Source organism: Equus caballus, chromosome 28 (assembly GCF_041296265.1).
Source record: "Equus caballus isolate H_3958 breed thoroughbred chromosome 28, TB-T2T, whole genome shotgun sequence".
Lineage (NCBI taxonomy): Eukaryota > Metazoa > Chordata > Mammalia > Perissodactyla > Equidae > Equus > Equus caballus.
In genome coordinates, this window is record NC_091711.1 from 32,058,642 (window position 1) to 32,083,728 (window position 25,087).

Sequence of the window (25,087 nt, forward strand, 5' to 3'; positions counted from 1 at the left end):
CTTTGTTGTTTTTAACCCTCAGTTTCCCCATCTGCAATTTGGCAGAATGAATGCTACCTGCTTCATAAATTTATTGGGAACACCAGATGAGACGATATATACACGCTGCCAGTTACACGGTAGATACTTAGTAAAAATTTTCTGGTATAATTGCCATTCATACTGTTACATAACTACTTTTCATTCGAGTTATGCAACAAATGTATATGGAGCACCCACCAGGTGCCCATCACTCTTCTAGGTGATTGGGAATACACCAGTGAACAAAACAGACAAAGATACTTCCCTTTATAAGCTTACACTCAAGTCGTGGGAAGACAAACAACAAACATAAAAAACAACTGATTTATGTATTATTTTATAATGATAAGGGCTAAGGAAAAATACTATGCAGAGTAGGGTGAAGGGGGCAGGCAGTCCTGGGGTGGAGTGGGGCAGACTGCAGTATTTAGTAGGGTGGACACATGGGGCTTCATTGAGAAGGGAAGATTCACGTACAGGCTGCTTTTTATTAAATGTTGCAAAAATAGTGATCACTTACTGTAGCTACTGGACTTCAACGTCTTTAGCTGGTGATATTTTAGCTATTATGAGTTTTTCATGAAAAAATAAGAGAATCATTTCCTTAAATTGGTCCACAAATTTAAATGTGTGCCAGTCATCTGCTACTTATTCAGAAAGTTTGATTTCATTGACAGTACGATTCTTTGTGGAGAAAATCAAGGAGCATTCTCTACACATTATTAAAATAAACAAACAAATAACAGAGGTCACTTCAAACATTTAAACAGACAAAACGTACCCTGAAAAAATAATATTTAACTTAACCAGCTTTACAATTTCAGAAAACAAAATTCAAAAACCTTGTAGCTCAAAAGGTATATCTTTTCCGGGGCTGGCCCCGTGGCCGAGTGGTTAAGTTCGCGCGTTCCGCTGCAGGCGGCCCAGTGTTTCGTTAGTTCGAATCCTGGGCGCGGACATGGCACTGCTCATCAGACCACGCTGAGGCAGCGTCCCACATGCCACAACTAGAAGAACCCACAACGAAGAATACACAACTACGTACCGGGGGGCTTTGGGGAGAAAAAGGAAAAAATAAAATCTTTAAAAAAAAAAAAATTTAAAAAAAAAAAAGGTATATCTTTTCCTTAGATTATCGATGGCATATGGTTGAAGAGAACATGAATAATTACAATAAGGATACCTTTTCGCATTTGAATATCACTTTACAGTTTAGACTTATTTTTTATGACTTTCCCAACAATCCTTTGAGGAGCTTAAGGGAGACGTAAAAAATGAAATCAGAGATGAAAGTGCTTTGTTACAGGTAGCGGGAGAGGGAAGCCCACTTTTTCTAATCTCAGGGTCATTGGTCTTCTAACTACACTGCCTTTCCCGCCAGGGATAGAGTGCGCATTCTACAAGTATCAGCTTTTATCATTATTGTTACTATTATGCCAACCACAAAAAACAAAAACCTCTGGGTATACTAAACACAGTAATAAGTAACCCCACACAGGCACCCTTCCTGCTCTTTCTTCTTCATAATCCCCAAGGGTGCTTGATGGAACCATTATTTACAGGCGCCAGCTGCAGAGAACACACCCCTGACAGCGATGACCAGGTAACCCAATGTGAGGGCCCTGACTAGAGAGACAGAATGTGGAGGAGGGAAGGCCAGTGAGATTGCGGTGGCTCTGAAGCCTTCTAGGCAAACAGAGGTAACTTTCCAAACAAAAGCAAAGAGCAATGTCATCCTTCTTGGCTCCGGAAGAAAGAGAATGGGTAGGCTCCACCTGCTATTTACCTAAGTTGAAACCTCAAAAGAAGAGATAACCAATCCCTGCCTTGTGTAAAGCAGAGAATACAGCAAACCAAGAACCAGGAGCGGACACGCCTCTGGCACACTTACTTGGGGAAGAGTACAGAAAGGTGGGTGGTGTAGGGGGTGGGAGCAGGTGTAGGATGGAGAGGGCTGGAAGGCAGATCGTAGGCTGTTAATGTTCACCACCCACACCCCACCCCTTGCAACAGCACTTCCAGAGAGAAGCCTCTCACTTTGGGAATGGCCATAAAACAATTTATGCCCTGTGACCCAGTTTTTAGAATTTTGAAGACTTAAGTTATGGGAAAAATTTTCACCAAAATTTGTAAGCAAACTAAACTCCCATAATAAGGGATTGGTTAGGTGGATTGTAGTATAGTCACTCAGTGGAGATTGTACGACCACTAAAAAGCAAGTAATAACAACAACATGCATGAAATAAAGTGTCAATAATCACTGTAAGATATTAACAGTGGTGCCCTCTAGATGATGGGCCTAGGGGTGATTTTGTTTCCTTCTTTATATTTCTTTTTTTTTTAATCATAATTCAACTTGTCTAAAAACAACATTTATTACATTTACAATAAAATTCACTTTATCTCTTAAATGGTTATAATGACAATCACTTGGGAAATATTTATGATGGATAGAGATATGCGATAATTAAAACAAGTTTAAAAAAAATATGCCCAGGCCAAAAGAAAAAAAAAGACTAGAATGAAACGCATCAAAATGAGTTATGATGAGATAATGTGTAACTTCTATTTATTTGCCAAAAGTCTTATAATATTACCAATATAACGAAAAGGAAAATATATCTTTTAAAAGTGAGTGAAGTTTCTGGCTAAGAATACCCAGCCAAATGCTTTAAACTATTTCTTTCCCATTTGAATCAATTTGTTAGTAATTAACTCTCTCGTTTGGCAGGCAATTTCCTTATTGGAGTTATTCCAGCTTATCAGTGTGGATCCTTAGATACCCATAATTTGGGTTGTTAAGAGAGGCTTTAGAAATGAACCTCCAAATTTGATTATGATCGTAGTTACCTTTTAGGAAAAGAATTTTTATTTCTAAATAAGGGCTCTATGCAGGTTTACAAATTGACCCATACACACTCACCGAATCTTTGGGTGAGGGATAAAGCAAGAGGAACTCTTTCTCTTACTCCACCTGGACATCGGGGTGGAGGTAAGCAAAGTTTAGAGGTGAACATTTCAAAGACAATTTCATGATTTGTCCAATAGTTAATTTATGCATAAAAGATAGCAGTGTGACATCTTAATTTATCAGGACTCTTGAGCAGAGTAAACAAAATGAAATGAATAATCTATTTTAATAAAGACTGACCAGAAACCTCTTTCTGTTCCCATCCTTGAGAAAAATCTTTCCAAAGGGAGATTGGTCACAAGCAGATAAAAGCAGAGATACACAGAATTCACAATGTGAAAAATGGATTTGTCCTTCTGAATCATTTTTTGACCTCAAGCTTAGAGTCCCTTCCTTTCTTCCATTCACTCCTTGAGAAAAAGAGAATGGTATAGTGAAAAAGTGTAGGCTTTGGAACTAGTCTGAGCTGAAATTCTGGTTCTGCTACTCACTGCCTTTGGATACATTAGTTGGTCCTCCCAAACTTTTGTTTGTTTGTGTTTAAAACAAAGATAATGATGTTATCTGGCAACTTTGTGAGAAAAAGAGAGAAAGCACCCAGCCCAATTTTGTCTTCATTCACAGATACTCACTAAGTACTCATCTCTCAACTTGGTATAGATACGCATTTCCCTGGGAGGTGAAACACATTAAGTTTTATGAGACATTTTACTCTTTAATATTTGCTTTACCCTGAACTTTTCTCAGCTCCTTTCCTGAATGCTTGTTTCAAAAAGAAGGAGGGAAACTGAGCATACTTTCATATGAGACTAGACTGGGCAGGGAGAGCTTCTTGGACCACTTCTGTTGCCTCAGAGTAGGCTTAAATGAAGTTATGTCCTGGCCTATTCCAGAGGTTTCTGGGGGCAACACCAAACATTCATAAAGAATGTCCCAAATCATTGGTCTCAAGGAAACGGACAGAGGCTTTCAATAATTCAACCCGTCGAGCACCTTCCATGTGCCAAACTCTGTTCTGGGTGCTAGGATACAACCGCAAACACAGCAGGAAACTTGCTGCCCTCCTGGACCTTACATTCTTGAAGAAGGAGACAAACAGTAACTATAATACATAAACAAAATATACAGTCTTCAGACGCAATGGAGAAAGATAAAGCAGGAACGAGGGACTGGATATTCCAGGGGTGAAATAGAGGAGCTATTTTAGACAGTGTGGTCAGGAAGGCCTCAAAAATAAACAGGTGACATTTAAGCATAGACCTGAAATCAATGGGGGAATAAGCATGAGGGTACAGCAAGTGCAAGGGTCCTGAGGTAAGATGGTGCACAATATGACTGAGCACCATCAAGGAGGCCAGCACAACCAGGGCAGAGTGAGCAAGAGGGAGGGCAACAGGACATGAGGCAGGAAAGTAACTGGGAATAGACCATGGAAGGCATCTTTGGCCATTATCTGAGCTTTGGTTTTACTCCAAGTGAGATAAGAAGCCACAGGAGGTAATTAGGCAGAGGAGAGACATCTTCTGACTCATGTTTTAAAGGGAGCTACTACTACAATATTTGGGATGAGAAATGACAGGTGCACAGATTGGAGAAGAGGCTCACGGAGGTGCAGGCAGGGCTTCTTACATATTTCATTAATCTCCTCTTGTGTGACGGTCAGAACAGCACTGGGTGACCAAGAGTGTGGAAATTAAATCCCCTGGGATTAACAGGAAACCAAAAATGCTCCCAAAGTATGAGGAGCACAATTAAATTCTAGCGGGAGCTCAAGATTCTCCTCCACTCTATGGTGGAGGAGGAATTCTTGGAGGGTTCAGCCTGGACTTTCAGTAGGATTTGCACCACGCAGCCCATCTTTTGGGGTCCCACTCTTGCTTCCCCTGGGAGTGTCTCTGTTGCAATCTCTTGGCCTTTTCTTCTTTCAGTCTTCTGCCTCTTTACTAAATTATTTCTTCCACATCCTCCCTTCCATGTAGTCAGGGTTGTGTCCAACTCAGAGGAGACCCCTTCTGGGACAGAGCTGGGGAGCAGCTTAATCCAGGCTCTTTTCAAGGCTTTAGAGAAAAGAACATTCTTGTCCTTGTGTTCCTCTTTCTACACCTTTTCTTGCCACCAGAATGATAAGAGCAAAAAGGCCCTGTGGCCTCTTTCAGCTCAGGTTACCAATGACCAATCACAACTCACATGCCATCAATGGGCCACAGCACTCTGTCTAAATTTTCACAATGTGAGAACTCACTTCATAATGAAAGTTTAAAAAGTAAGCTCTGTGTTACTGTTTCTCAAATATGCCCCTCTCTGAACTGTTTAGCAGCTAAAAACAGTGCCGGTTTTCCATTTGAAGTTCTTCTACTCAAAAAATAGGTCATCAAACCTACATAAAGTGTTTAGTGCAGGAGCATTTGTGTGGATAAACAATGGAAGCAACCTAAAAACCCACCACCAGGAAATGGATAAAGCATCATCACATGATGGAACATACAGAGGGGACAGTGAATGAGCAAGAACTATAGGGACAAATCTCAAAAGCAGTAGTCACCACCTTCTCTTCAAGGAAGAAAACTGCAGGAAAGTTACAATATGATTCCAGTTTTATGAAGATTAAAAGCTTGCGAAACTATGCCATGTCATTAATGGATCTCTCTATATAACAAAGTATATAAAGATGCATGGGAATAACATACATCAAATTCAGATGAATAGCTACCTCTGAGGAGGGAGTGCATGGCGAAGGGGCACCCGGGGGCTTCAGTCACTTACACAATGTTTTATTTCTCAAGCAGGGAGTGAGTTACATGAGTGTTCTTCATATCATTATATTTGGGGGAATAAATAAAATGAAAAAGTGATCAGGGTTGTAAGAGCATTTTTTTTTCTTCCAGGGGAACTCAAAGCTCTTCTTATTTTGATTAGAGAAGAAATGTTCCCTGTAAACATTGTACTGCTCATGGCTGCTCAGCACCTAAGGCCAGAGGGGTAAGTCAAAGCAGTCCTTGTGACTCACTCTTGATCCTGTCCTGCTCACCAGGTCCGGGGGTCACAGGCAGTGCCTTCAAGTCCAAACTTCAGAGCAATAAATATCATGTATCTGCCCAGATGTCCCCTCCGCAATCCAGCCTCTGTCCCCAGGAACGCTGAGGTTGGCAGATGGTAAAGGATTTGAGGATTCTGTGACCAGATCACTTGTTTATTTTCTCACTTCAAGTCATTTGTTTCTTCATTCTGGAATTTACTTCTCCTTTCTCCTCCTTTGGCCAACTTCTTCAGGTTTCAGCTTAAACTATGTCTGCAAGAAACTCCCCCGGCCTCTTTTGTCTAAAGTTATGGTTAAGAATGCTCATGGAAACTTGAGCTCCTATAAGGGGCAAGAATGACTGTCTAGCTCACCCCACTCTCCCCAGCACCTATATAGGATCTGACAATAGTATGTACTAAAAGAATGTTAACTGAATGCATAAATGAGAGACTATGAGCTCATTGAATATCTGAGGAGGGGAAGAAGTGGGTCACAGGCAGAGGGAGAGCTCACAGGAAGTGAATGAGACAAGTATAGATTGCGCCTTTTCCATTTGTTTCCAAAAGGCCAGGCTACTGTGAAAACGGAGGGTGAACTCTGAACTAATTGCTAGCTCTAAGTGTCTAGCCTTCTGCAGCTTGCTTAGTCTGAACCTCTGTGCCTCCATCACTCATATGATGCAAATTGAGCATACCCATGCACTTCGGAGCTCCGTATGCTTGTTCCCTTCCCTGGAGGACACACAGTAAGGTGATTAGTGGAGCGCTGGCGGAGGAAAGGAGATCTCTTCTTTGCAACTTCCCCCAGGAGCCTGCTTCTAATTTTATAGCCCATTACTAAGCCACTTGCAGTAAAGACTCTCAGAAGACTATTTTTCTAACAAGGTACAGGACACGAGCTAGCAGAGGCTGAAAATACAGAGAGCTATGGAAAATGTTGAAATAAATGCACAAAGAATTGAGAGTTGGAACAATCAACTGAGGACAGTGGGATGTTTGCAGATTAGCAGGTAGAAGTTTTGGTGTATTCCTAATCGTTAGGCCCCAGTTCACTAAAACTGCTGCTTTGTTGTCCCCACCACCCCATCAACACACGGAAACACGGCACCTCTGTACCTCTATTATAAACATCATACCTATTGCATCACTTTCTCATGTTGTTACTGGATGAGGTCTACACAGCTACATGCCCATTGGCAGGCAATGAATGCCATTCTTTAATGGGATGATGATTTTAGTGCTAATCATCTGAGGAAAAGATGGACTCTCAGAGGGAACCAACCTGACCATGCTGGGAGAAGTCTGCCCTCGCTCTGCAGACCTTGCTTTTCCTTTGAGGAGCTAGGATGCCTTCTATGTGCTTCTACTGGTTAAGGGCTAAGAAAGCTTCCACTGTATGGGGTCAGGCCAGGGGAGCCAGACGGTCAGGGTTCACACAGCTGTTAGTATCTCATTTATTACTCTGAGCATTTATCAAGATTTGGTTCAATGTCCCAGCTGTATCTCTGCTGTGCTACAGGCCATCAAGGGATGGTCCTGCTCATTAAATGTGGAGGTGACTCTATTAAGTACTTAGCAAAGGGATTCACAGGGTGCAAACGATTCTCCCAAATAGAATGTTTCTCCCTCCATTGCCCATCTTGGAGGAGCTGGATAAATTTTTATGTTTTGTCTCCACTGAGGAAAGTAAGCATGTTTATACCATAATTTTTGCTTTGATTCTGCCCTGCCTTTTGCGGGCTGTTTTGATAGTAACAATGCTTGAAATGAATGTCTTCCAGGACCCATCCACAATAGAGATGCTGCCCTTAAGTGATTTGAAATATGCTCCCTGTAATTTCTGCACCTTGCTCTTTTGCCTCTGAAGTAACAGGAAATAAGTAGTATTCTTCTTTCATGATGGCCCTTCAAACATTTGAATGAAACCATTGTTTCCTCACCCCATCTTCCCTCCTCAAGTCAAACAATCCTCGTCCTTTAACTATTTTTCGTAGAGCGAAGAATCTAAGAATCCCTGATGCTCCACGACCCTCTAAAAATACGGTGCATAGAAAGGAGGAGGGCAAACATTCATTGAACCTTTATTATGTGTCAGATACTGTTATATGTACTTTACATGTATTAATTCATGCATCAATGTTAATTAATATTACAATTAAGCAACATTATTTAATGATAATATCAATTAGTTATTGATTAATATATTTAATAATAATTAAGTTAGTATTTATTTAATTTTCACAGCAGCCCTATAATACAGGCTTATTATTACCTTCATTTTCAAAATGAGAAAACTAAGCTACCAAGAAGTTAAATAACTTTCCCAAGTTCATCCAGCTCATAGGTGGTACAACTGGGTTTTGAACCCAAATAGTTTGGTTCTACACAGCGCAGTCTTAGCCCCGGTGCTGGTCTACTCCTCAGGGCCCCAAACCCAGGTTGTAACTGGTAGTCTGGAGCTCATAACTCTAAAACGGCAGAAGTTCAGTGGAACACTAGTGCCTGCAAGATATTAGTAGGTCTTCCTTGAACAAGTTCCTGTGGGCAAATACTTTTGGGAAATGCTAAGGAGGGAACACTGAGTACGTTTCCTCACTGCAGGGCGTACCATGGTTTTTAATGTGTTTATGTGTGTGATGGCTCTCCAAAATATAAATGGAGAATTTTCCAGACATGGTTCCCCTTGGAACTCTTTTCTAATAAAACAGCTACGAATATGTAAAATTCGATAAAATATTGTTTAGGAAACACTGCTCTAAAGTATAGTTTAGATTCTTTCATTTGCTTTGCCTTTTGTCACCTTTGGTTTCATTTTATATAGTCCAGAAGTTTAGTGTCAACTACACAATATAAAGGTTTTGTCTGTATTTTCATCTGCCACTCGCTTCTCCACCTCATTCACAAAGATTTCATTAAAGGTCTAAGTATGCAAATGCACTATAGCCATGACAATCCCCCTGTTCAGCAAGCTACTCTGCTTTTCTTTAATGGCCCTGCCCTGAGTCTTGGTCATTACCACTTGCCTGTAAATGTTCACAAACTATATTAAGTAATATATTCCAGATTTTTTACTTTTGGGGGAAAAATATTTCAAAAAATCAAGGCTTCTTACTCTTTCCAGTCTTCTAACATCTTTCTCATCTTCACGCTTTCTCAGAGATTTCTGACAGGGTTCATAGGTCACATATCAAAGGGTAAAGAAACAAACACCGTGGGAGCATCTTCTGTGGGCTCAGTCAATACCACGCATTTGACATGGCACATGTAATCTCCCGGCCCCCTGGAGGTCTACACCATTTGCCCCACTTTATAGAGGAGTAAACAAAGGCACACAAGTTAAATGAGCTGCTAAAGTCAGTGAGATCTGAGATTCAAACCCCCCAAGACAAAGTCTGTCCTCCTCACAGTCTTTAGACCACAATGTGTGGCTACTATGATGTTTGGAACCAAAGATATGACCTCTTCTAAAGACAAATAAGTGATCCCTTGAATCCTCATAAAATCTTGGCCCCAGATACTCCCTAATTCACCTCCTTGGAAGTAACAGATGGGCGATGGGGTGACATAACATGCCCAAGGACACAGAACCCTGAGTCAGGGCTAGTCCTAAAACCCAGTCACGCTCTCTTGGTTCTCAATACTTTATTCCAGCATTGCCAGTTTAAAGATTACTCTCCTTTAAAGGCGAAGGCAAAATAACTGTTGTGTCGTTCTGCTTTCTTATAAACAATCAGTTCTTCTCTGATAAAAATGATAAGGCTGAGGTTTTAGAATCCGAGACCTAAGTCAATTTCTGTGGTTCTACCACGGTAAGCGTCTACCTCAGGCGAGCTCCTGAACTCCCTGACCTCTAGTTTCCTCGTCCCTAAAATGCTAGTATCACCTACCCTCCCTGAGTATTAAATAGGATTTAATTCTTTGAAAGTATTAAGTATGCTGAGTATTAAGTATGACGTGATTCACGGAAAGTGGTGAGGACAGTCCCGGTGACAAGACGGGCTCTGTCCCTGGAAACAGCTGGGAGCAGGTGTTCTCATTTCTGATTGGGCATTAGAGTCATCATGGGATTAAAAAAAATTCAAAAACAAACAAACAAAAATCCAAGACCCACAAAGAAATGACTGAAACATTGACTACATTAGATTTTTAGAGTTCAGTATGACAAATGATAGCATAAACCTAAGTAAAATGAAACAGACTGGGAGAAAATATTTGTCACACACATAACAGTATTCAGATTATATAAAATGTCAAGAAATCAGTGAGATTTGCAACAGAAAAAAATGGCAATCTGAATGGACGAGTCACAATTTATAAAAGAAAAAATCTAATATTGTGAAATACAAAAAGACATCCCATCTCACGCATAATTAGGGAAATGAAAATTAAAACAATAAATTAACACATTTCACCTATTATATTGCCTAGGATTAAGAAGCAGTAATAAGTTAATATTCTTAAAGGTATAGAGAAATGAGTATTCCCATATTGAACAAGTGGTAATATCAATTGTTACAGGATATTTGGAGAACAACTTAGTAGTTTCTTAGTATGAAAATGCCCATAGGACCGGCAATTGCACGATTCCACTTCTAGGCATCAATCCTACAGAAATATTGCATATTATATAGGAAAAATAATAATAATAATAACAAAGATAAGTACTGCAGAATTGTCTGTGGCTGCAGAAAATAGCAAACACCATAAATGCCAAAAATAGGGAGATGGATAAATAAAATATGGTACACATATTAAGAACTACTCTTCAGAAGTTAAAGGTTATGAATGTGATCTGTGTGTATTAACAGGTAGATATCTCAAAAACATTGCATTCAGAAAAATATAGATAGCAATTCTTACTGAACACAATGTGCACGGACCCTGAGGGTTTTACATGCATTAAATCATTTAATCCTGAGAACCACCCTTGGAAGCAGACACTATTATTATTATTCTCATTTTACAGATGAGGAACTGAAGCACAGAGAAGTCAAATGACTCAAAGCCACAGCCCTGCCCTCCTGAGTTTGTGTTCTTGACCGCTCTACTGAACTGACTCAAAGAGGCTGCAGAATAAGGCGCATAGCACGGTACATGTCAGTATCAATACCGTTTTTTGAAGGGCTGGAAAGAAATATACTAAACTCATCATAATGTTGCCTTGGCCAGGAAGTTTGCAGGATGACAGGATTGAGGGGAAATCAGAAAGGACTATAGCTGTATAATCAAGGAACAATATGTTCACTTGTAATTTTTGAAACCGTAATCATACATGAAAAAGTGAAAGTGAATATGTCAAAATGTTAACAGTGGTGGTTGTGTGTGGTGGAAATATAGGTAGTTATTTTTCTTGTACCTTTTTCAGTTTGAAATTTTGAAATTTGAAATTGCTTTTTTCAATTCAAAAGAAAGAATACCTGGTAACAGTTTCCCCTCTCCCCAGAGACTGGGAGGATGGGGCCAAAATATCTGCATTTTAAAAAATTCCAGAAGTGATTCAGATGTGCAGAGACAGCTGTATTTGTAGGTGTCAGGAAGAGCTCATGGGCTTTGGAACCTGAGCTCCAGAATTCAATCCCTTCCCCACCACACACTTGCTGTGTGATCTTGAGCAAGCTACTTAGCCTCTGAGAACCTCAGTTCCCTCATCCATAAAGTGGGGTAATACCTTCTCCACCAAGTTAAATGAGGATCAAATCAAGCATCACCCGCGCCTGGCTTGTCATATAATGTGGTTCCACAAATACGAGAATTTTATTTTCTCCCTTCCCTTGGCACTTTGAATGATTATAACTTAACTGCATGTTGCCAGGCTGTTAATAAGGGTGGAAGGTATGCTGGCCTCTACAACGTCTAGAGCAATTTCTGTAATAGATTAGGAAAAAAATCAATATACACTAACAACAACATTTCACCAATCACCCAACACAGTGACCTCTGTTTCTTCCTCTGTAAATTAGGTATAATTACACGACTTATGGACCAGGGCAGTTGAGATTTTGAATAATGCTTTTAAAAGTTCACCCAGAGTACACACATGCACATACACACACACACACACACACACCCCTTGGGTGCATTTCATGCAGTCCTGGTAATTTAGTTACTTGTGGTTTATTTATTAGATAGAAAACACATTGTTAATTTACTATTATTTAATTTATTAACTCTGACTAAGTCCTGACCTCTCAAGAAGAAAATGCTGATTAACTGTAACATAAGGGTAAAATGTTACATAGGAGCATTTCACAGATACATTCTTACTCATGGACAGTTAGTCACTCAGAAAGTACTTGTCTCTCTTCTGTGCACTCATCACTTGTTCTCATTGAGGCAGCCATTTTTTCCCCTTTGGATAGCCAAGTTTAATTTTTTTAAATAGACTTTATTTTTTTAGATCATTTTTAGATTTACAGAAAAATTAAGAGGATAGTACAGAGAATTCCCATAGACTCTGCTCCCAGTTTCCCTACCGTTAACATCTTATATTTAGTGTGGAACATATGTTACAATGAATGAATCAATATTGATTAATTATCATAAACTCAAGACCATGCTTTATTAGAATTTCTTTAGTTTATATCTAATGTCTTTTTTCTGCTCTAGGATCCCACTCAGGACACCCCATTACATTTAGTTGTCATGGACTTAAGCCTCCTCTTGACTGTGACAATTTCTCAGACATTCCTTGTTTTTGATGACCTTGACAGTTTTGAGAAGTACAGGTCAGGTATTTCATCTGATGTGCCTTAATTGAGATTTGTCTGATGTTTTTCTCATGGTTAGATTGAGGTTATGGGTTTTGGGGAGGAAGACCGCAGAAGTAAAGTGCCATTTTCATCACATCATATCAAAGGTACATGCTATCCACATGACTTACCACTGTTGATGTTGACCTTGATCACCCGCCTAAGCTACTGTTTGTTGGTTTCTCCACTGAAACCTTACTCTTTCCCTGGCTTTCCATCCTGTCCTCTTTGGAGGAAAGTCACTCTGCACCACCCACACTCCAGAAGTGGGCAGTTATGCTCTCCTCATTGAGTACAGAATGTCTCCTCAAATTACTTAGAATTCTTCTGCATGGGAGATTTGTCTCTTCTCCATTTATTTATATATTCAGTCACCAGATTTAATTTTATTAAAGAATTCATGGTAAAAATTAATCGGCTCGAAAATATTCCTTCTTAAAACCCAGGGCAAAAGAGTTAGAAAAAGTCTAATTTTCTTTGGTCATATTTAAATTTAATCTTATTCTTAATTGGACACTTAAAATATATAAAACTGGGTCTGTGGAGGATATAAAGACCACCGAGCCAAGGTTCTCTGCCTGAAGAAACCATCCGCAGGCCCAGACAGAAATCTATACACTTAACAAGGCAAACCAGTGCTGCAGTGAAAAATCAAACGTGCTTTGAGAACACTGAGAAGATAGTACGTAGTTCAAGGAAGGCTCTCTAAGAGAAGTCTGAGGCCAGTGCTGGTTTCTGTGTGTGCCACCAGAGATTCTGAACGATTCAGATTACGAATGGAGAAACTGAAGCTCAGAGAGAATGAAAGGCTTACCTAAGCTCACACAGCTGGTTAATGGAAGAGCCTCAGCTCAAAATCAAGTCTTTCAGTTCCCGATCCTATGTTCCTTTCCCTGTATCCAACTAAACAATGACAAAGTCCCCTATGCTCTTACATAAGGCAGAAAGGAATAAAGCACTTACCTCAAATAAGCGTAAGACTTTGGCCAGAGCGCCAACTTCTTCTTTGAGTGAGAAGATCAGTGATATGGCGCCATTTGGATTGGAGTTGTCTTCAATATAGCTTGTTTCCTACAGGATTAAATGCACTTGGTTAAAATGTTTCCCACAGCTTAGCAATTCATTCCCAGGAATCTCCAAGGAAGAGGCAAGCACGAACTTTCTCTTCTGGTTAAGCGCTGGAATACAATGAGCTACATATATTCTATATAGAAGTATAGACTGTGTGATGGAAAATAAGTAGGTCAAGGGCAGTGATATTTTCAATGATGCTTTTAGGTCAGATTTCATGTTAGGACGCTTCAATTATTCACTGATGTCACCAGGCATCCAACAAATTCAATACCTTTTAATGAGTACCTAACAGGTGCTAGGTACTAACAGGGCTCTGAGAGATACAAAGATGAATAAGACAATGCCTTATCCTTCAGTAGCTCAAAATCTAGCTTGATACATTCATACACAACAAACCAGATAACCAGAGAAAGATCCTTATTAGAGGTGGTATAATACAGTTCAAAAAGCATCCCAGGAAAACACGGAGAAATACAAGGTGGAAAGTACTAAAAATAGAACACACACAGGCTTTTGAGCCCAAAGCCCTGGGTTGGAATCCTCTCTCTTCTGTTTACCAGCTGGAGCACTTTGGGAAAACCACTTAACTTTCTTATCTTCCTCATCTGTAAAATCATGCTAATAATAAACTGGGTCAAAACAGTATTCAGATAGTGAAAAAAATAGATAAAGGTAAAATAGTTTAAATAGAATATTAAGAGAAGTCTGTAAAAATGATGGAAATATTATAAATACGCAAGAAGGTTTCTTGGCCTTTGGCAAGGATCTCAGGGAAGCAGAAACTTGTTCCCATATGCTGGGATCTGAGGTACCCAACTGTTGAAGAACAGTCACAAAATATGTAAGAGCACACAATACTGTCAAGGATCGAGTACTTTTTACATGCATGTAACAGCAAACTAGGCGGGATTAGAGCCGGCATTCCAGGACGAGTTTGATGAAACATTTGCTTAAGTTTTAAAATAATATAAAGTTTTATGTGTACCCACAAATAAACAGCATGTACCTAAAACTGGGAAGAAAAAGCCATGTAGAATAACTACTCTCTTGTAAGCAAGTTAATAAAATCAGTGGAATGGATGTTACATCATGTCAATGAGAACGCCGTGTTGGGCAGGCTCGATCAGTGACTCAGTATAATAAGGTCTGCATGAATACTGATGACCTTCAGTACAACATTCTTTGAATTCAGGAAATTCAGATTCCCCCAGAACGTCATCTAAAACAGAGATGTGTGGGAAGACTCAAAATTATCAGTAAATATGATTAGTAGGGGCTTCATATGAATTGGAAGACCAAACTGTTAGATATTTCTCTTTATAGACCATGATGTTACCTTTCATAAAAAAAAAATCTACCATTTATTATGAACCTAAAATGCCCCAGGCACTATAATAAACACTTGATTTGAATTATCTCATTTAATTTTTATAATAATCTAGAAGGTAATTTTTATTATCCTCCAAATGCCTCCTTTTATTGATGACAAAATTAAGGCTTAAAGAAGTTAAGTAACTTGCCCATGTTACACAGAGGAGCCAGGATCGAAACCCACGCCACTCAACACCAGCATACTGTCTATGAATCACAACTTCTTGCGGACTCCATCCCACCTTCTCCCTCTTTTAAACCCTGCTGAAATATGTAAATGAGCCTCTGACATCAGTCTTCTTCTTTGTCCAGAGAACACTAAGCCCTTAGCCCTTTCCAGTTTCCTTGAAATGACAAAAGATTTCCATTTCTAGTTCATTTGGCAACACTCTTCTCCTGTTGGCCTCCAAGAAAAGTAACATATTCCTGATACACCTCAACAGATGTCACCTACGACTGGGGCAATTCAGATTCGAATGCGCCATACTCAAAATTCCATCACCACCACCTCCCCACTCCTGTGCATGTCCAGCCAATTACCAAGTCCAATCTAACCTCCTCCAGAAATGACTCTGGGGGTCAGGTCCTTCTTTATTTCCCACTACCACCGTAGCAATCCAGCTCTGCGTGATGTGTATTGATCCAGCCCTAACGGAATTTTCTCATGTCCTTCTTCTAATCAGAGGTCTTCAAAGGCTCCCCATGGCCAACAGGATAAAATATCTCTTTTTGATATTCAAGAGTTCCTTGGTACCTCACCTCCTGAGGCCCACCCACCCACAGCATGTACCTAAGACTAGGAAGAAAAAAACATGCACAGCAATGCTTCTCTTGTAAGTAAGTTAATAAAATTATTGGAATGGATGTTACATCATCTCAGTGAGAATGCTGTACTGGGCCGGCACCATCAGTGACTTGGTATAATAAGCTCTGCATGGATACTGATGACCCTTAGTCCTAGGAACCTCCTCTCCAGCAAACTGGTTTCTTCCTTGCCTTTTCAACTCCTCATTATAGTAAATACATTGCATCCCTCTCACCCTTCTTTCAAATATCTCACCCTTACTCAAAAGTCCTCTTGGATCTCACTTCTCTCAGAAAACGTGAGTACTCAGCCAAGGAGGACAATCCTTCCTCGATCTTTGCATTCGATATGGCTTCTGATGCCCACCTGGGACTTGATGATAATGATTCACAGAGCTGAACTCGTTTTTAGAGTTCATCTGGCTCAACCCCCTCATTTTTTTTATTGCAGTAACATTGGTTTGTAACATGTAAATTTCAGGTGTACATCATTATATTTCATTTTCTATGTAAATTACATCATGTTCACCACCCAAAGACTAATTACAATCCATCACCATACACATGTGCCCAATCACCCCTTTCACCCTCCTCCCCTACCTTCCCTACTGGTAACCACCAATCCAATCTCTGTCTCTATGTGATTTTTTTGTTCTTACTTTTATCTTCTACTTATGAGTGAGATCATATGGCATTTGACTTTGTCCCTCTGACTGATTTTGCTTAGCATAATAGCCTCAAGGTCTATTCATGTCACAAATGGCAAGATTTCATCCTTTTTATGGCTGAGTAGTATTCCATTGTGTATATATACCACATCTTCTTTTATCCATACATAGATATAAGCACAGAGAAAGATGCAATGAAGAGACAAAGGAATACATTCTAAATAAGGGAAGGGGACAAATCCTTAGAAAAAGGAATAAATGAAACAGAGATAAACAATCTACCTGACAAAGAGCACAAACTAATAGTCATAAGGATGCCCACTGATCTTGGGAGAAGAATGGATGAACTCAGTGAGAACTTCAACAAAGAACTAGAAAATATGAAAAAGAACCAATCAGAAATGAAGAGTGCCTAGAACCTCAACTCCCTCATTTTGCAAGTGGGGAAACTATGGGGCAAAGAGAGAAAGCGACTCACCTGAGGTCACATAGGTAGTGGGTAGGAGGTTAAGAGCTCAGGCTCCTAAATAGCAGTCAATCTATACAATTTCCTCTGCTATGGACATAACGTTATTAAGGTCTCTGTTTCTTGCAGAGTAAGAGCCTTACTCTGGTCTAATTACCAGACAGCTACTCAATACCACTCCTAACAGCCTACATGTCACCCATGCCTTTCCCCCTTCACTTTCTCCATTCTCCCCAGATACTTTCTAAATCAGCCTTCTCAATAAGTGTCCCTTGGATCTCCACTCCAAAATTACCTGGTGATCTCTTGTTCAAATGCAGATTCCTTGGCCCCACCTAACCCTATCAAATCAGAATATTTGGGGTAGGACCTTAGACTTTGCATTTTTCAAAAGCTTTCCAGATGATTCTTAACTGTGGAAGATTTTGAAACTACTAATAAACATACAGCCTATTTTTTTGTTTGTTTTTGGTGAGGAAGATTGGCCCTGAGCTAACATCTATTGCCAGTCTTCCTCTTTTTGTTTCAGGAAGATTGTCCCTGCGCTAACATCTGTTCCAATAATCCTCTATTTTGCCTGGCTTGATGAGCAGTCTGTAGGTCTGTGCCTAGGATCTGAACCCACGAACCATGGGCTGCTAAAGCTGAGCACGTGAACTTAACCACTACGCTACCAGGCTGGCCCCCACACCCTTTTTTTTAAATTATGACTTTTCTCAAATGTGTCTGCAAACTCACATTCACCATATGATGTCACTACTCTTTAGTGTTACTATTAATAGTACAGCCTGCCATTGACTGAGTACCCACTATGTGCTAGGAGCCATTCTTGGCACTTTCCACAGTTAATAAACATCATCATTGGTAGCAACAAGCACTGTTCTAAGAGTTTACATGTAATAGCTCATTTAGTCCTCACAATAGCCCCATGAGGTGGGTGCTGTTATTTTGCAAATGAGGAAATAGTCTCAGCAAGGTTAAGTGGCTTGTCCAAGGGCACCCAACAAATGAGTGGCAGAGCCTGGACTTGACCCCAAGTCCCAAAACTCCAAAGTCTTTATTCTGCCTCCCAGTGACAGACCCAGCTGGGACAACAGCTCCCCTTTTCAAAGACTGAGGGACATTAAATAAAAGGAAGTTCATGGAAGTTTGTGAAATGATGTGGCCTTAGATGGATTCTGATTCCAACCCTGCTTTGTTAATCTATCCTGGGACCTAGAGCAAATCTCTTCCAGAATATGTTTCTGTTGGCTCATAACCTATACCTTATTTGTTTCCAATAGACATGTGAGTTGACTTAGAAACACATGTACACCCAGTGTGGATAAAGATAGAGAAGAGCAGCTTAGAAACTATATAGGAAGAAATAGAACAGGGAGAAAGAACTTTACTAGGAACCGGGAAGGAAAGAACTTTGAACATTGAGCAATACATTTCACAATAGAAATATATTCTCTTTGGTTGTGTCTAACAAATATACTCATTATCTTTGGAAAATATAGTTTTCAAAATTACAAGCAGTAAGACTCTTTGGCAAGGATATTCCAGGGACACTGACTTTCAATCTTATTGCTTTTAGCGGACTTGGTAGGAGGGGTGCATTTGCATGTGTGAGTATACACACACACAGCTACAGTGCAAGACAACTGAAAACAACATGCAGACATCCTGCCATGGACACACTATACCTCTGTGCCAGCATTTGTCTACAGGAGGAAGCAGGGAGATAGGGGAACATGCAGGGCATCAGAGTCAGAGCAGAGTTTGAACCCCAGCTTCACCATTCATAGCTGTGATTTCTGAGTTCCCTTCATCTTCTATTCCATTGCCCTGCTCTATTTTTCTTCATGGCACTTATCTCTCCATGACCTTATATGTTCACTTCGTTAATGTTTTTATTGTCTGTCTCCTTCATTAGAATCTGTTTCACCAGAGCAGAATCTCTGCTGTGCCTGGCACACAGTATGTGCTCAATAAGTCTTTGCTGGGTAAATGAATGAGCCCAATACCTCTTGCTGGATTTCTGTGCCTGTTGTGTGTATAGAGCGCTTGACCTATCCTATGCCTTCTAGCCATCTAGCAGAATTACGCCCAGTGTGTGCTGTTTATCTGGGTTGGGAGCTTCCAGAAGGCATAAACTGTGTCTTTTTTGCAGTCTATCAGAGCTGGAAGGAATCCTAAAGACCTTTCTAGTCCAAAGCCTCCCTCCAATTTTACAGATACCAAACCGAGCCTCCTCACCCCACTTAGGCGACTTTCCCAATACATAGCTTAAGTAAACCAAGGATGAGAGCCCAGGTCTGCTGATTGATGTTCAGCATCCTTCCATGATGAAGCTGTACCAGCCACTGGACCTGACTCAGTGTTTGTCCCTCCTGCCAGTGTTCCAGACACATTTTGTTGAACAAACAAATCAGCTCTGGGTAACACCACTGGCACTTCCCTATGCCCCAGGAACTGTGCTAAGAGCTTCGCAGACATTATTCCATTTCATTCTCACACCAACCCTAGGATGTGGGTATTTTTGTTCCAATTTTTCAAATGAATAAACCTGAGGTTCTGCGAAGTTAAATAACCTGTTTTCGAAGCACTGGAGGTACCGGAGCAGGCTCCAAACTCAGCTCTTACCGCTGGTCATCAATAGTGACAATTCGTGGTTCTCAATCTCCTAAGTGCTCTATAAAGAAAACTTTAAGCTCCCACAGTACCCTGACGAAATCTCTGCCCCTAACCTCTTCCTGTGGTTGTGGGGGCCCCACTGCCAGCAACACAGAAAATATATGATGACAGAGCCAGGGTCTATTCTGGAATCTGTCTGACGCCCACACCACCCCTCTTTCACATCAAGTTCTGTCTCCCCAGCACTGCATACCATTTTCAAAGGTAGACTTTCTCTGAGGACACAAAAAAGTCCGTCCAAAGTCCTGTAGCCTCTCTAGTTGCACTAAAACAGCAACCATCTTCTCCTCTCCAGCCTCCAGTTGTCTGGGTCATTCTCAGTAATCCTACAGATGACAGATGCCTGTGGACTCACAGTATCTCCCCTGGCTGGGCTTTAAATCTGAACCCTGGAATTCAGGAATGCGATGCCACAATTAAAGAATGTATCTGGCAAATGTTTACCTTAAGAGAAAGGCAACAATCCCCCGAGACTGGCATGCACCCTGGGCATTATCCCCAAGTCACATTTGGAGTACTCTCACCTTCCAGCCCAGGGCTAGCTCTTGTTCATTTCCCTCTGTCTCTAATTTTCTCCTTCCCAGGTCTGAGTAAGTCTGAGACCTCTTCATGCCTCATTTTCTCCCAAAGATGAGAAAAGGATACAATTTCTCACAATGTTGCCATTTCGATACCTGGCTGAGGGCACTTTATAAACATCACAGAAGAGCAGATCTAGGAGAACCCCATCCCCTGGTCAAGATCATTAAGGACCAGATCCTTCAGGGTACAAAAGAAAAAGCAGACAACAGAGAGGGATAGTGACTTATCCAAAGACACACAGCTAGTTTGTGGCTGCTCTGGAAGCTAGAACCCCAACTCCTAAGGCAGTGCCTTTTCCCCTGAAAGCCACACAGGATAGATGTCCTCCCACTTGGAAACAATCGTGGAGTACATGTGGTATCTGTTGATTTCCTGGACATTTTCATCACCTTCAAATGAATTCAGGCTTCGTAGTGAGTTTATGGAAGTAGGAAACACCAGTATTCCTCAGCCCTCTTTCCACCGGAGGCCAAACTCCCGTCCCACGCAGGGGAGGCCCGCTCCGTCCTGGCTCACCTGTCCAAAGTCGGAGAATTTCCTGCCGAAGCCTCGGTTTTCTAGGACCACAGCTGACATGCTGGCTTCCAGGGAGCAGGCAGGTTTGCAAACACCATGTGGTGCAGAGGTTTTTAACCTGGCCTTAGGGAGGACAGGAGACCTTCCAGGGTGTTTCCTGTCGCGGAAGGACCACAGGAACGCCCCCTGGGGGGCGTTGTCCTGACGCAGTGGCTCCAGGTCAGGTCACCTGGCCTGGGTCCTCCAAAGGGGAGGGGCGGGGGCGGGGAGGCGAGCCTTGGCTGCCCTCCCTCGATGGAGGAAAAGGCTAAGCAAGGAGAAGGCCACGTGTGCGCTGGCAATTAGACAGATTTAGTATTTCCCGGACTCTCGGAAGCCTAGGAAGGGGGTTCTCTGCTATTGGAGGAAACTTGCCACCGCCTGATGATTACAATCATGAGAAATAATCCTTTCTCCCCCGCCCTACCCCCCCCCCCACCCCAATAGAAGAAGAGACAGGATCCTAATTTAGATATGTTTGGTTTTTTTTTTTTTTTTTGGTCCTTTCTGTTAACCGCTAAGCAGACTAGCTTTCTGTGCTTTCGCTTCAGGAAACTACATATAGGTGACCTTATGAACACTGAGCACAGCTGCTAAAGACCAAAAGTAAGAGCGGGACCTGGACTGAAATCCAGCCATGTGTCCTCCAGCTATTTTCGTAACTGCTAGGAGCACCCAAAAGAGAATGGTAGAGCCGCCTTGCCAGGATATTTTAAGAATATGCGTAAGAATAAGAATGAAGTAATTCATTAAATGTTTAGTACAGTTCCTGTCATATAGTTCAACAGGATAAATAGCAGATATTGTTTAAAAGTAGGTGATAAGAAATAATTAATGAGGACCTCCACTGTGTGCCAGGCAGTATTCTAGGCATTGGGCATACAGCAGTGAATGAAATAGGGGACCCTGTCTCCCCCCCGGCATGCTGCCATTCTAGAAGGAAGACAGAAAATAAACAAATAGGTTTAGACACTAAGCCTTCTGAAGAAAAGAAAATAGGGGGATGGGCTAGGAGTGAGTGCTGGATGCTGGAGAGTGGACTCCTTCTAGTAGGTGGGAAGGTGTCATTTACCCCATTTTTCCAAATCAGGAAACTAAGATAAGGCCCTTATTGCTGGTGGGAAAAACAAAATATAAAACAAACACTGCAGAGTCAGAGGTTCAGAAAGGATGTGAAAAAAAAACACAGGGGCATCAAGACCTTGAGTGCTGCCTAATAATTACCCAGGAAAGGGTAATGGGCTGAGAGGAAACAAGCCAATAATAAAGGTTGCTAGAAATCCACCCTCTCCCCTCCCACAATTCTTTGAAGAATGACCAACCATCTGCCAAAACAGAAAAAAATCTCGGATTTGAGATTCAAAACAAGTGGATTAACTCCTCGTTCCACCGCTGAGTAGCTGTGTAGCTTTGGTCAAGCCCGTGTTTCAATTTCTTTGTCTTTAAAATGGGAATTTTAAGAGTTGTTGTGTAGGATTCCTCAGGCCTCTCTGATGTTCCAGGCTTCCTGCTGGCTGCTAAGAGTACAGATATAACTAGGTATAATTTCTGCCCAAAAGGAGTCCTTGGGCATCTGAGTAATATTTCCCATGGTAAGTTAGAAGATCGGTGTTGGTGAACAAGGAAGGATGAGACCTTGACTTCGACCCTCAGGAGAATCTGTATCCTTTATCTGACTCCAGTATGTTTCTAGTGTGATAGATACAAAATGGAGTTTTCCTTGGCCCCAGGACGGCCTTACAAACATCATTTCTTCCCTTGATGCTGCTGGTATACTAAGGAAAGCAGTGAATGTGCCAGCATCTGCAATACGAAAAGCATGTAATAAAAAAGAGCAAGCAATAACAGCTACTTATTTCCAGGCACACTATGTTAGACTCTGTGCCAAGCTTGCCACATGTGTGATTTCATTTTTTCCACTTAACACCCTATGAATTTTGCATCCCCATTTTATAGATAAGGAAACTGAGATCAAGAAAGTTTAAATAGTCCAAAAAATCAAACTACGTTTTACCAAATTCCAAGGCACTAGCTCTTAAATAGTCTTTCTTTCCTTTTTGAAATAAGAACTGTGATGTTTAGGACAAGAAAATAATGGCACTTCTCTTTTCTCCTTACACCAGCTAGAAGTGGAATTCTTAATGCTGTCTCGCATAAAAATGCCCCAGATCTCGGTTGGGAGGAAAGCACACTTAATTGTCTGCTACCTCAGAGAAAAACACTAATAGCTTCTTTAAAAAAAATTATTTTAGCAAAAAAGGTGAAATTTATCTATGGACTAAGTTAAAAACACGCTTAAGATGAGATTGCTTGTGGTGTGAATTTTGTAGATGATTTATAAACTACTTGTTTAATTTGGATAGAATACAATGTGTTGCTGATACTAATGAGGGAGGTGCTGGGTCCTAAGAAAACTGCCCTGGACAGTGAAACTCTAGAGGGAGCATCCAAGAATTCAGCCTGTAGACCACTGAGATACTGTGAATGGCCACAAAGAGGTGGAAGCTATGTCGCAAGATGGGCAATTGTGTACCTGATAAACTTAGAGTTGACCTTCACTGCTTTGGAAATTGAAGATTTCCCGCCCACTGAAGGTTATCAATCCCTTCATTTAACCTCATACATAGAGGGTTGAGTTAATCATAATCTATGAGTTCATGGCACAAAGTCAAAACCTCCAGGGCCCCTCTCTTGCTTTGTTTATTTGTTCTCTTTTATCTTCATTCCCCACTTCTACTCCCTTCCCCCAAAGATAACGTCCCTAATATGTTTAATACCTAGCCTTGGATTTTTAAAATGCATGGAAATATTGGTGCGTGTATATGTTTTTTCATGTATATGAGTGATGTGTAGTATAGGTTTACTACAGTATATAGATGTACTATATAGGTTTGATAGTTTCTAGCTTATTTTTTTCAACCATGTTCTTAGGATCTAGCCATGCTGCCGAATGGACATCTCGTTCTTAGCTTTTTACCTGGTGTGGAGTGTTCCAGTGTATAACTACCACCTTTGACTTCTCTATTCCCCAGTGATGGACGCCCAGGCTGTCTCTAATTTTCCACAGCCCCCAAACAATGCTAAGATAAACATCCTCATCCTTGTCCCCTTATAAACTCCTGTGAGAATTTTTCTGAGATAAAAAGGTAGGGTCCTGAATCACAGGGAACTTGCATTCTTAGTTGCACAAAGTCCCACCAGATTGCCCTTTGGAATGGCTTGCCCTAGTCCACACTCCCTCCAGCTCAGCAAAAGAGTTCCTGTTGCTTAGTATCCCCAATATTGGGCGTTTTCCAAATGTCTCATTCTTTGCCAATCTGATCATTGTCAAGAGATATCTCCATGCTGTTTTTCGTTTGCATTTCTCTTATTACAAGTGAGTTTGAACATCTCTTTACACGCTTATGCCATTTAGATTTCCCATACTGTAATTAGTTCATTATCAAATCCTTAGCCCATTTTCTATTAGGATTCCTGTTTTTCCGTATTGATTTGAAGGAATAATTTGTACAGTCTAGATGTTAGCTCTGTGCCTTTTTCCGTCACTGAAGATGCCATCTCTTACTCTATCACTGTCAGTTAACTGTCAACCTGTGTCGTTTCTTGAGAAAAAAATAATTCTGATATAATAAAAATACATCTTTAAAAAGATTGTTTGTAGTTTGTGCTCTTGGGGTCTTATTTAAGAGGCCCTTCTCCATCTCTAAATTACAAAGATATTCTCTTCTTTCTGGTCTCATCATTAACGTTTTAGCTTTCACTCTTAGATCTTTACTTTATCTGTATCTCTTTTGTCTATGGGATATGCTAATGACCTAGTTGCTTTTTCTCCTCCCTCCGTATCATGAGTTAGTTTTCAACAAGTACAAGGGCTTTTCGACATTGACATTTTATACCAGAGTTTTCTGAATTGAGATGAAAGGATCTCTTCTCAGAGGCGCATGGTAGGAGACATCTCTCTGACTCTGGTAACATATGTACAGTTTTTCAAATTCCCCTTTATACCTGAGTCTGTCTCTGAGGTTTAACTTTTATTCCATTTGTTTACTCCGTTATGTCTCCTTTTTTTTTTTTTTTTTTGGATGAAGATTAGCCCTAAGCTAACATCTGTGACCATCTTCCTCTACTTTTTTGTGGGATACCTGCCCCAGCGTGGCTTGATGAGCAGTGCATAGGTCCACACCTGAGA

At 40.8% G+C, this 25,087-nt stretch overlaps 2 protein-coding genes across 2 annotated transcripts in view; one reads left to right on the plus strand and one right to left on the minus strand.

The window, feature by feature from the left end:
• Positions 1–21,296, minus strand: part of PAH (phenylalanine hydroxylase) — a 69,986-nt gene extending 48,690 nt beyond the window's left edge. Inside the window, exons 1-2 of the mRNA XM_001497728.5 lie at positions 20,860–21,296; positions 13,663–13,770 (exon numbers count right to left, since the gene is read on the minus strand). Coding sequence (XP_001497778.1) covers positions 13,663–13,770; positions 20,860–20,919 — 168 coding nt within the window. The 5' untranslated portion in view covers positions 20,920–21,296. The remainder of the gene's footprint in view (positions 1–13,662; positions 13,771–20,859) is intronic.
• Positions 1–25,087, plus strand: part of ASCL1 (achaete-scute family bHLH transcription factor 1) — a 158,092-nt gene that overhangs the window by 102,983 nt on the left and 30,022 nt on the right. Inside the window, exon 2 of the mRNA XM_023631353.2 lies at positions 5,818–5,911. Coding sequence (XP_023487121.2) covers positions 5,818–5,911 — 94 coding nt within the window. The remainder of the gene's footprint in view (positions 1–5,817; positions 5,912–25,087) is intronic.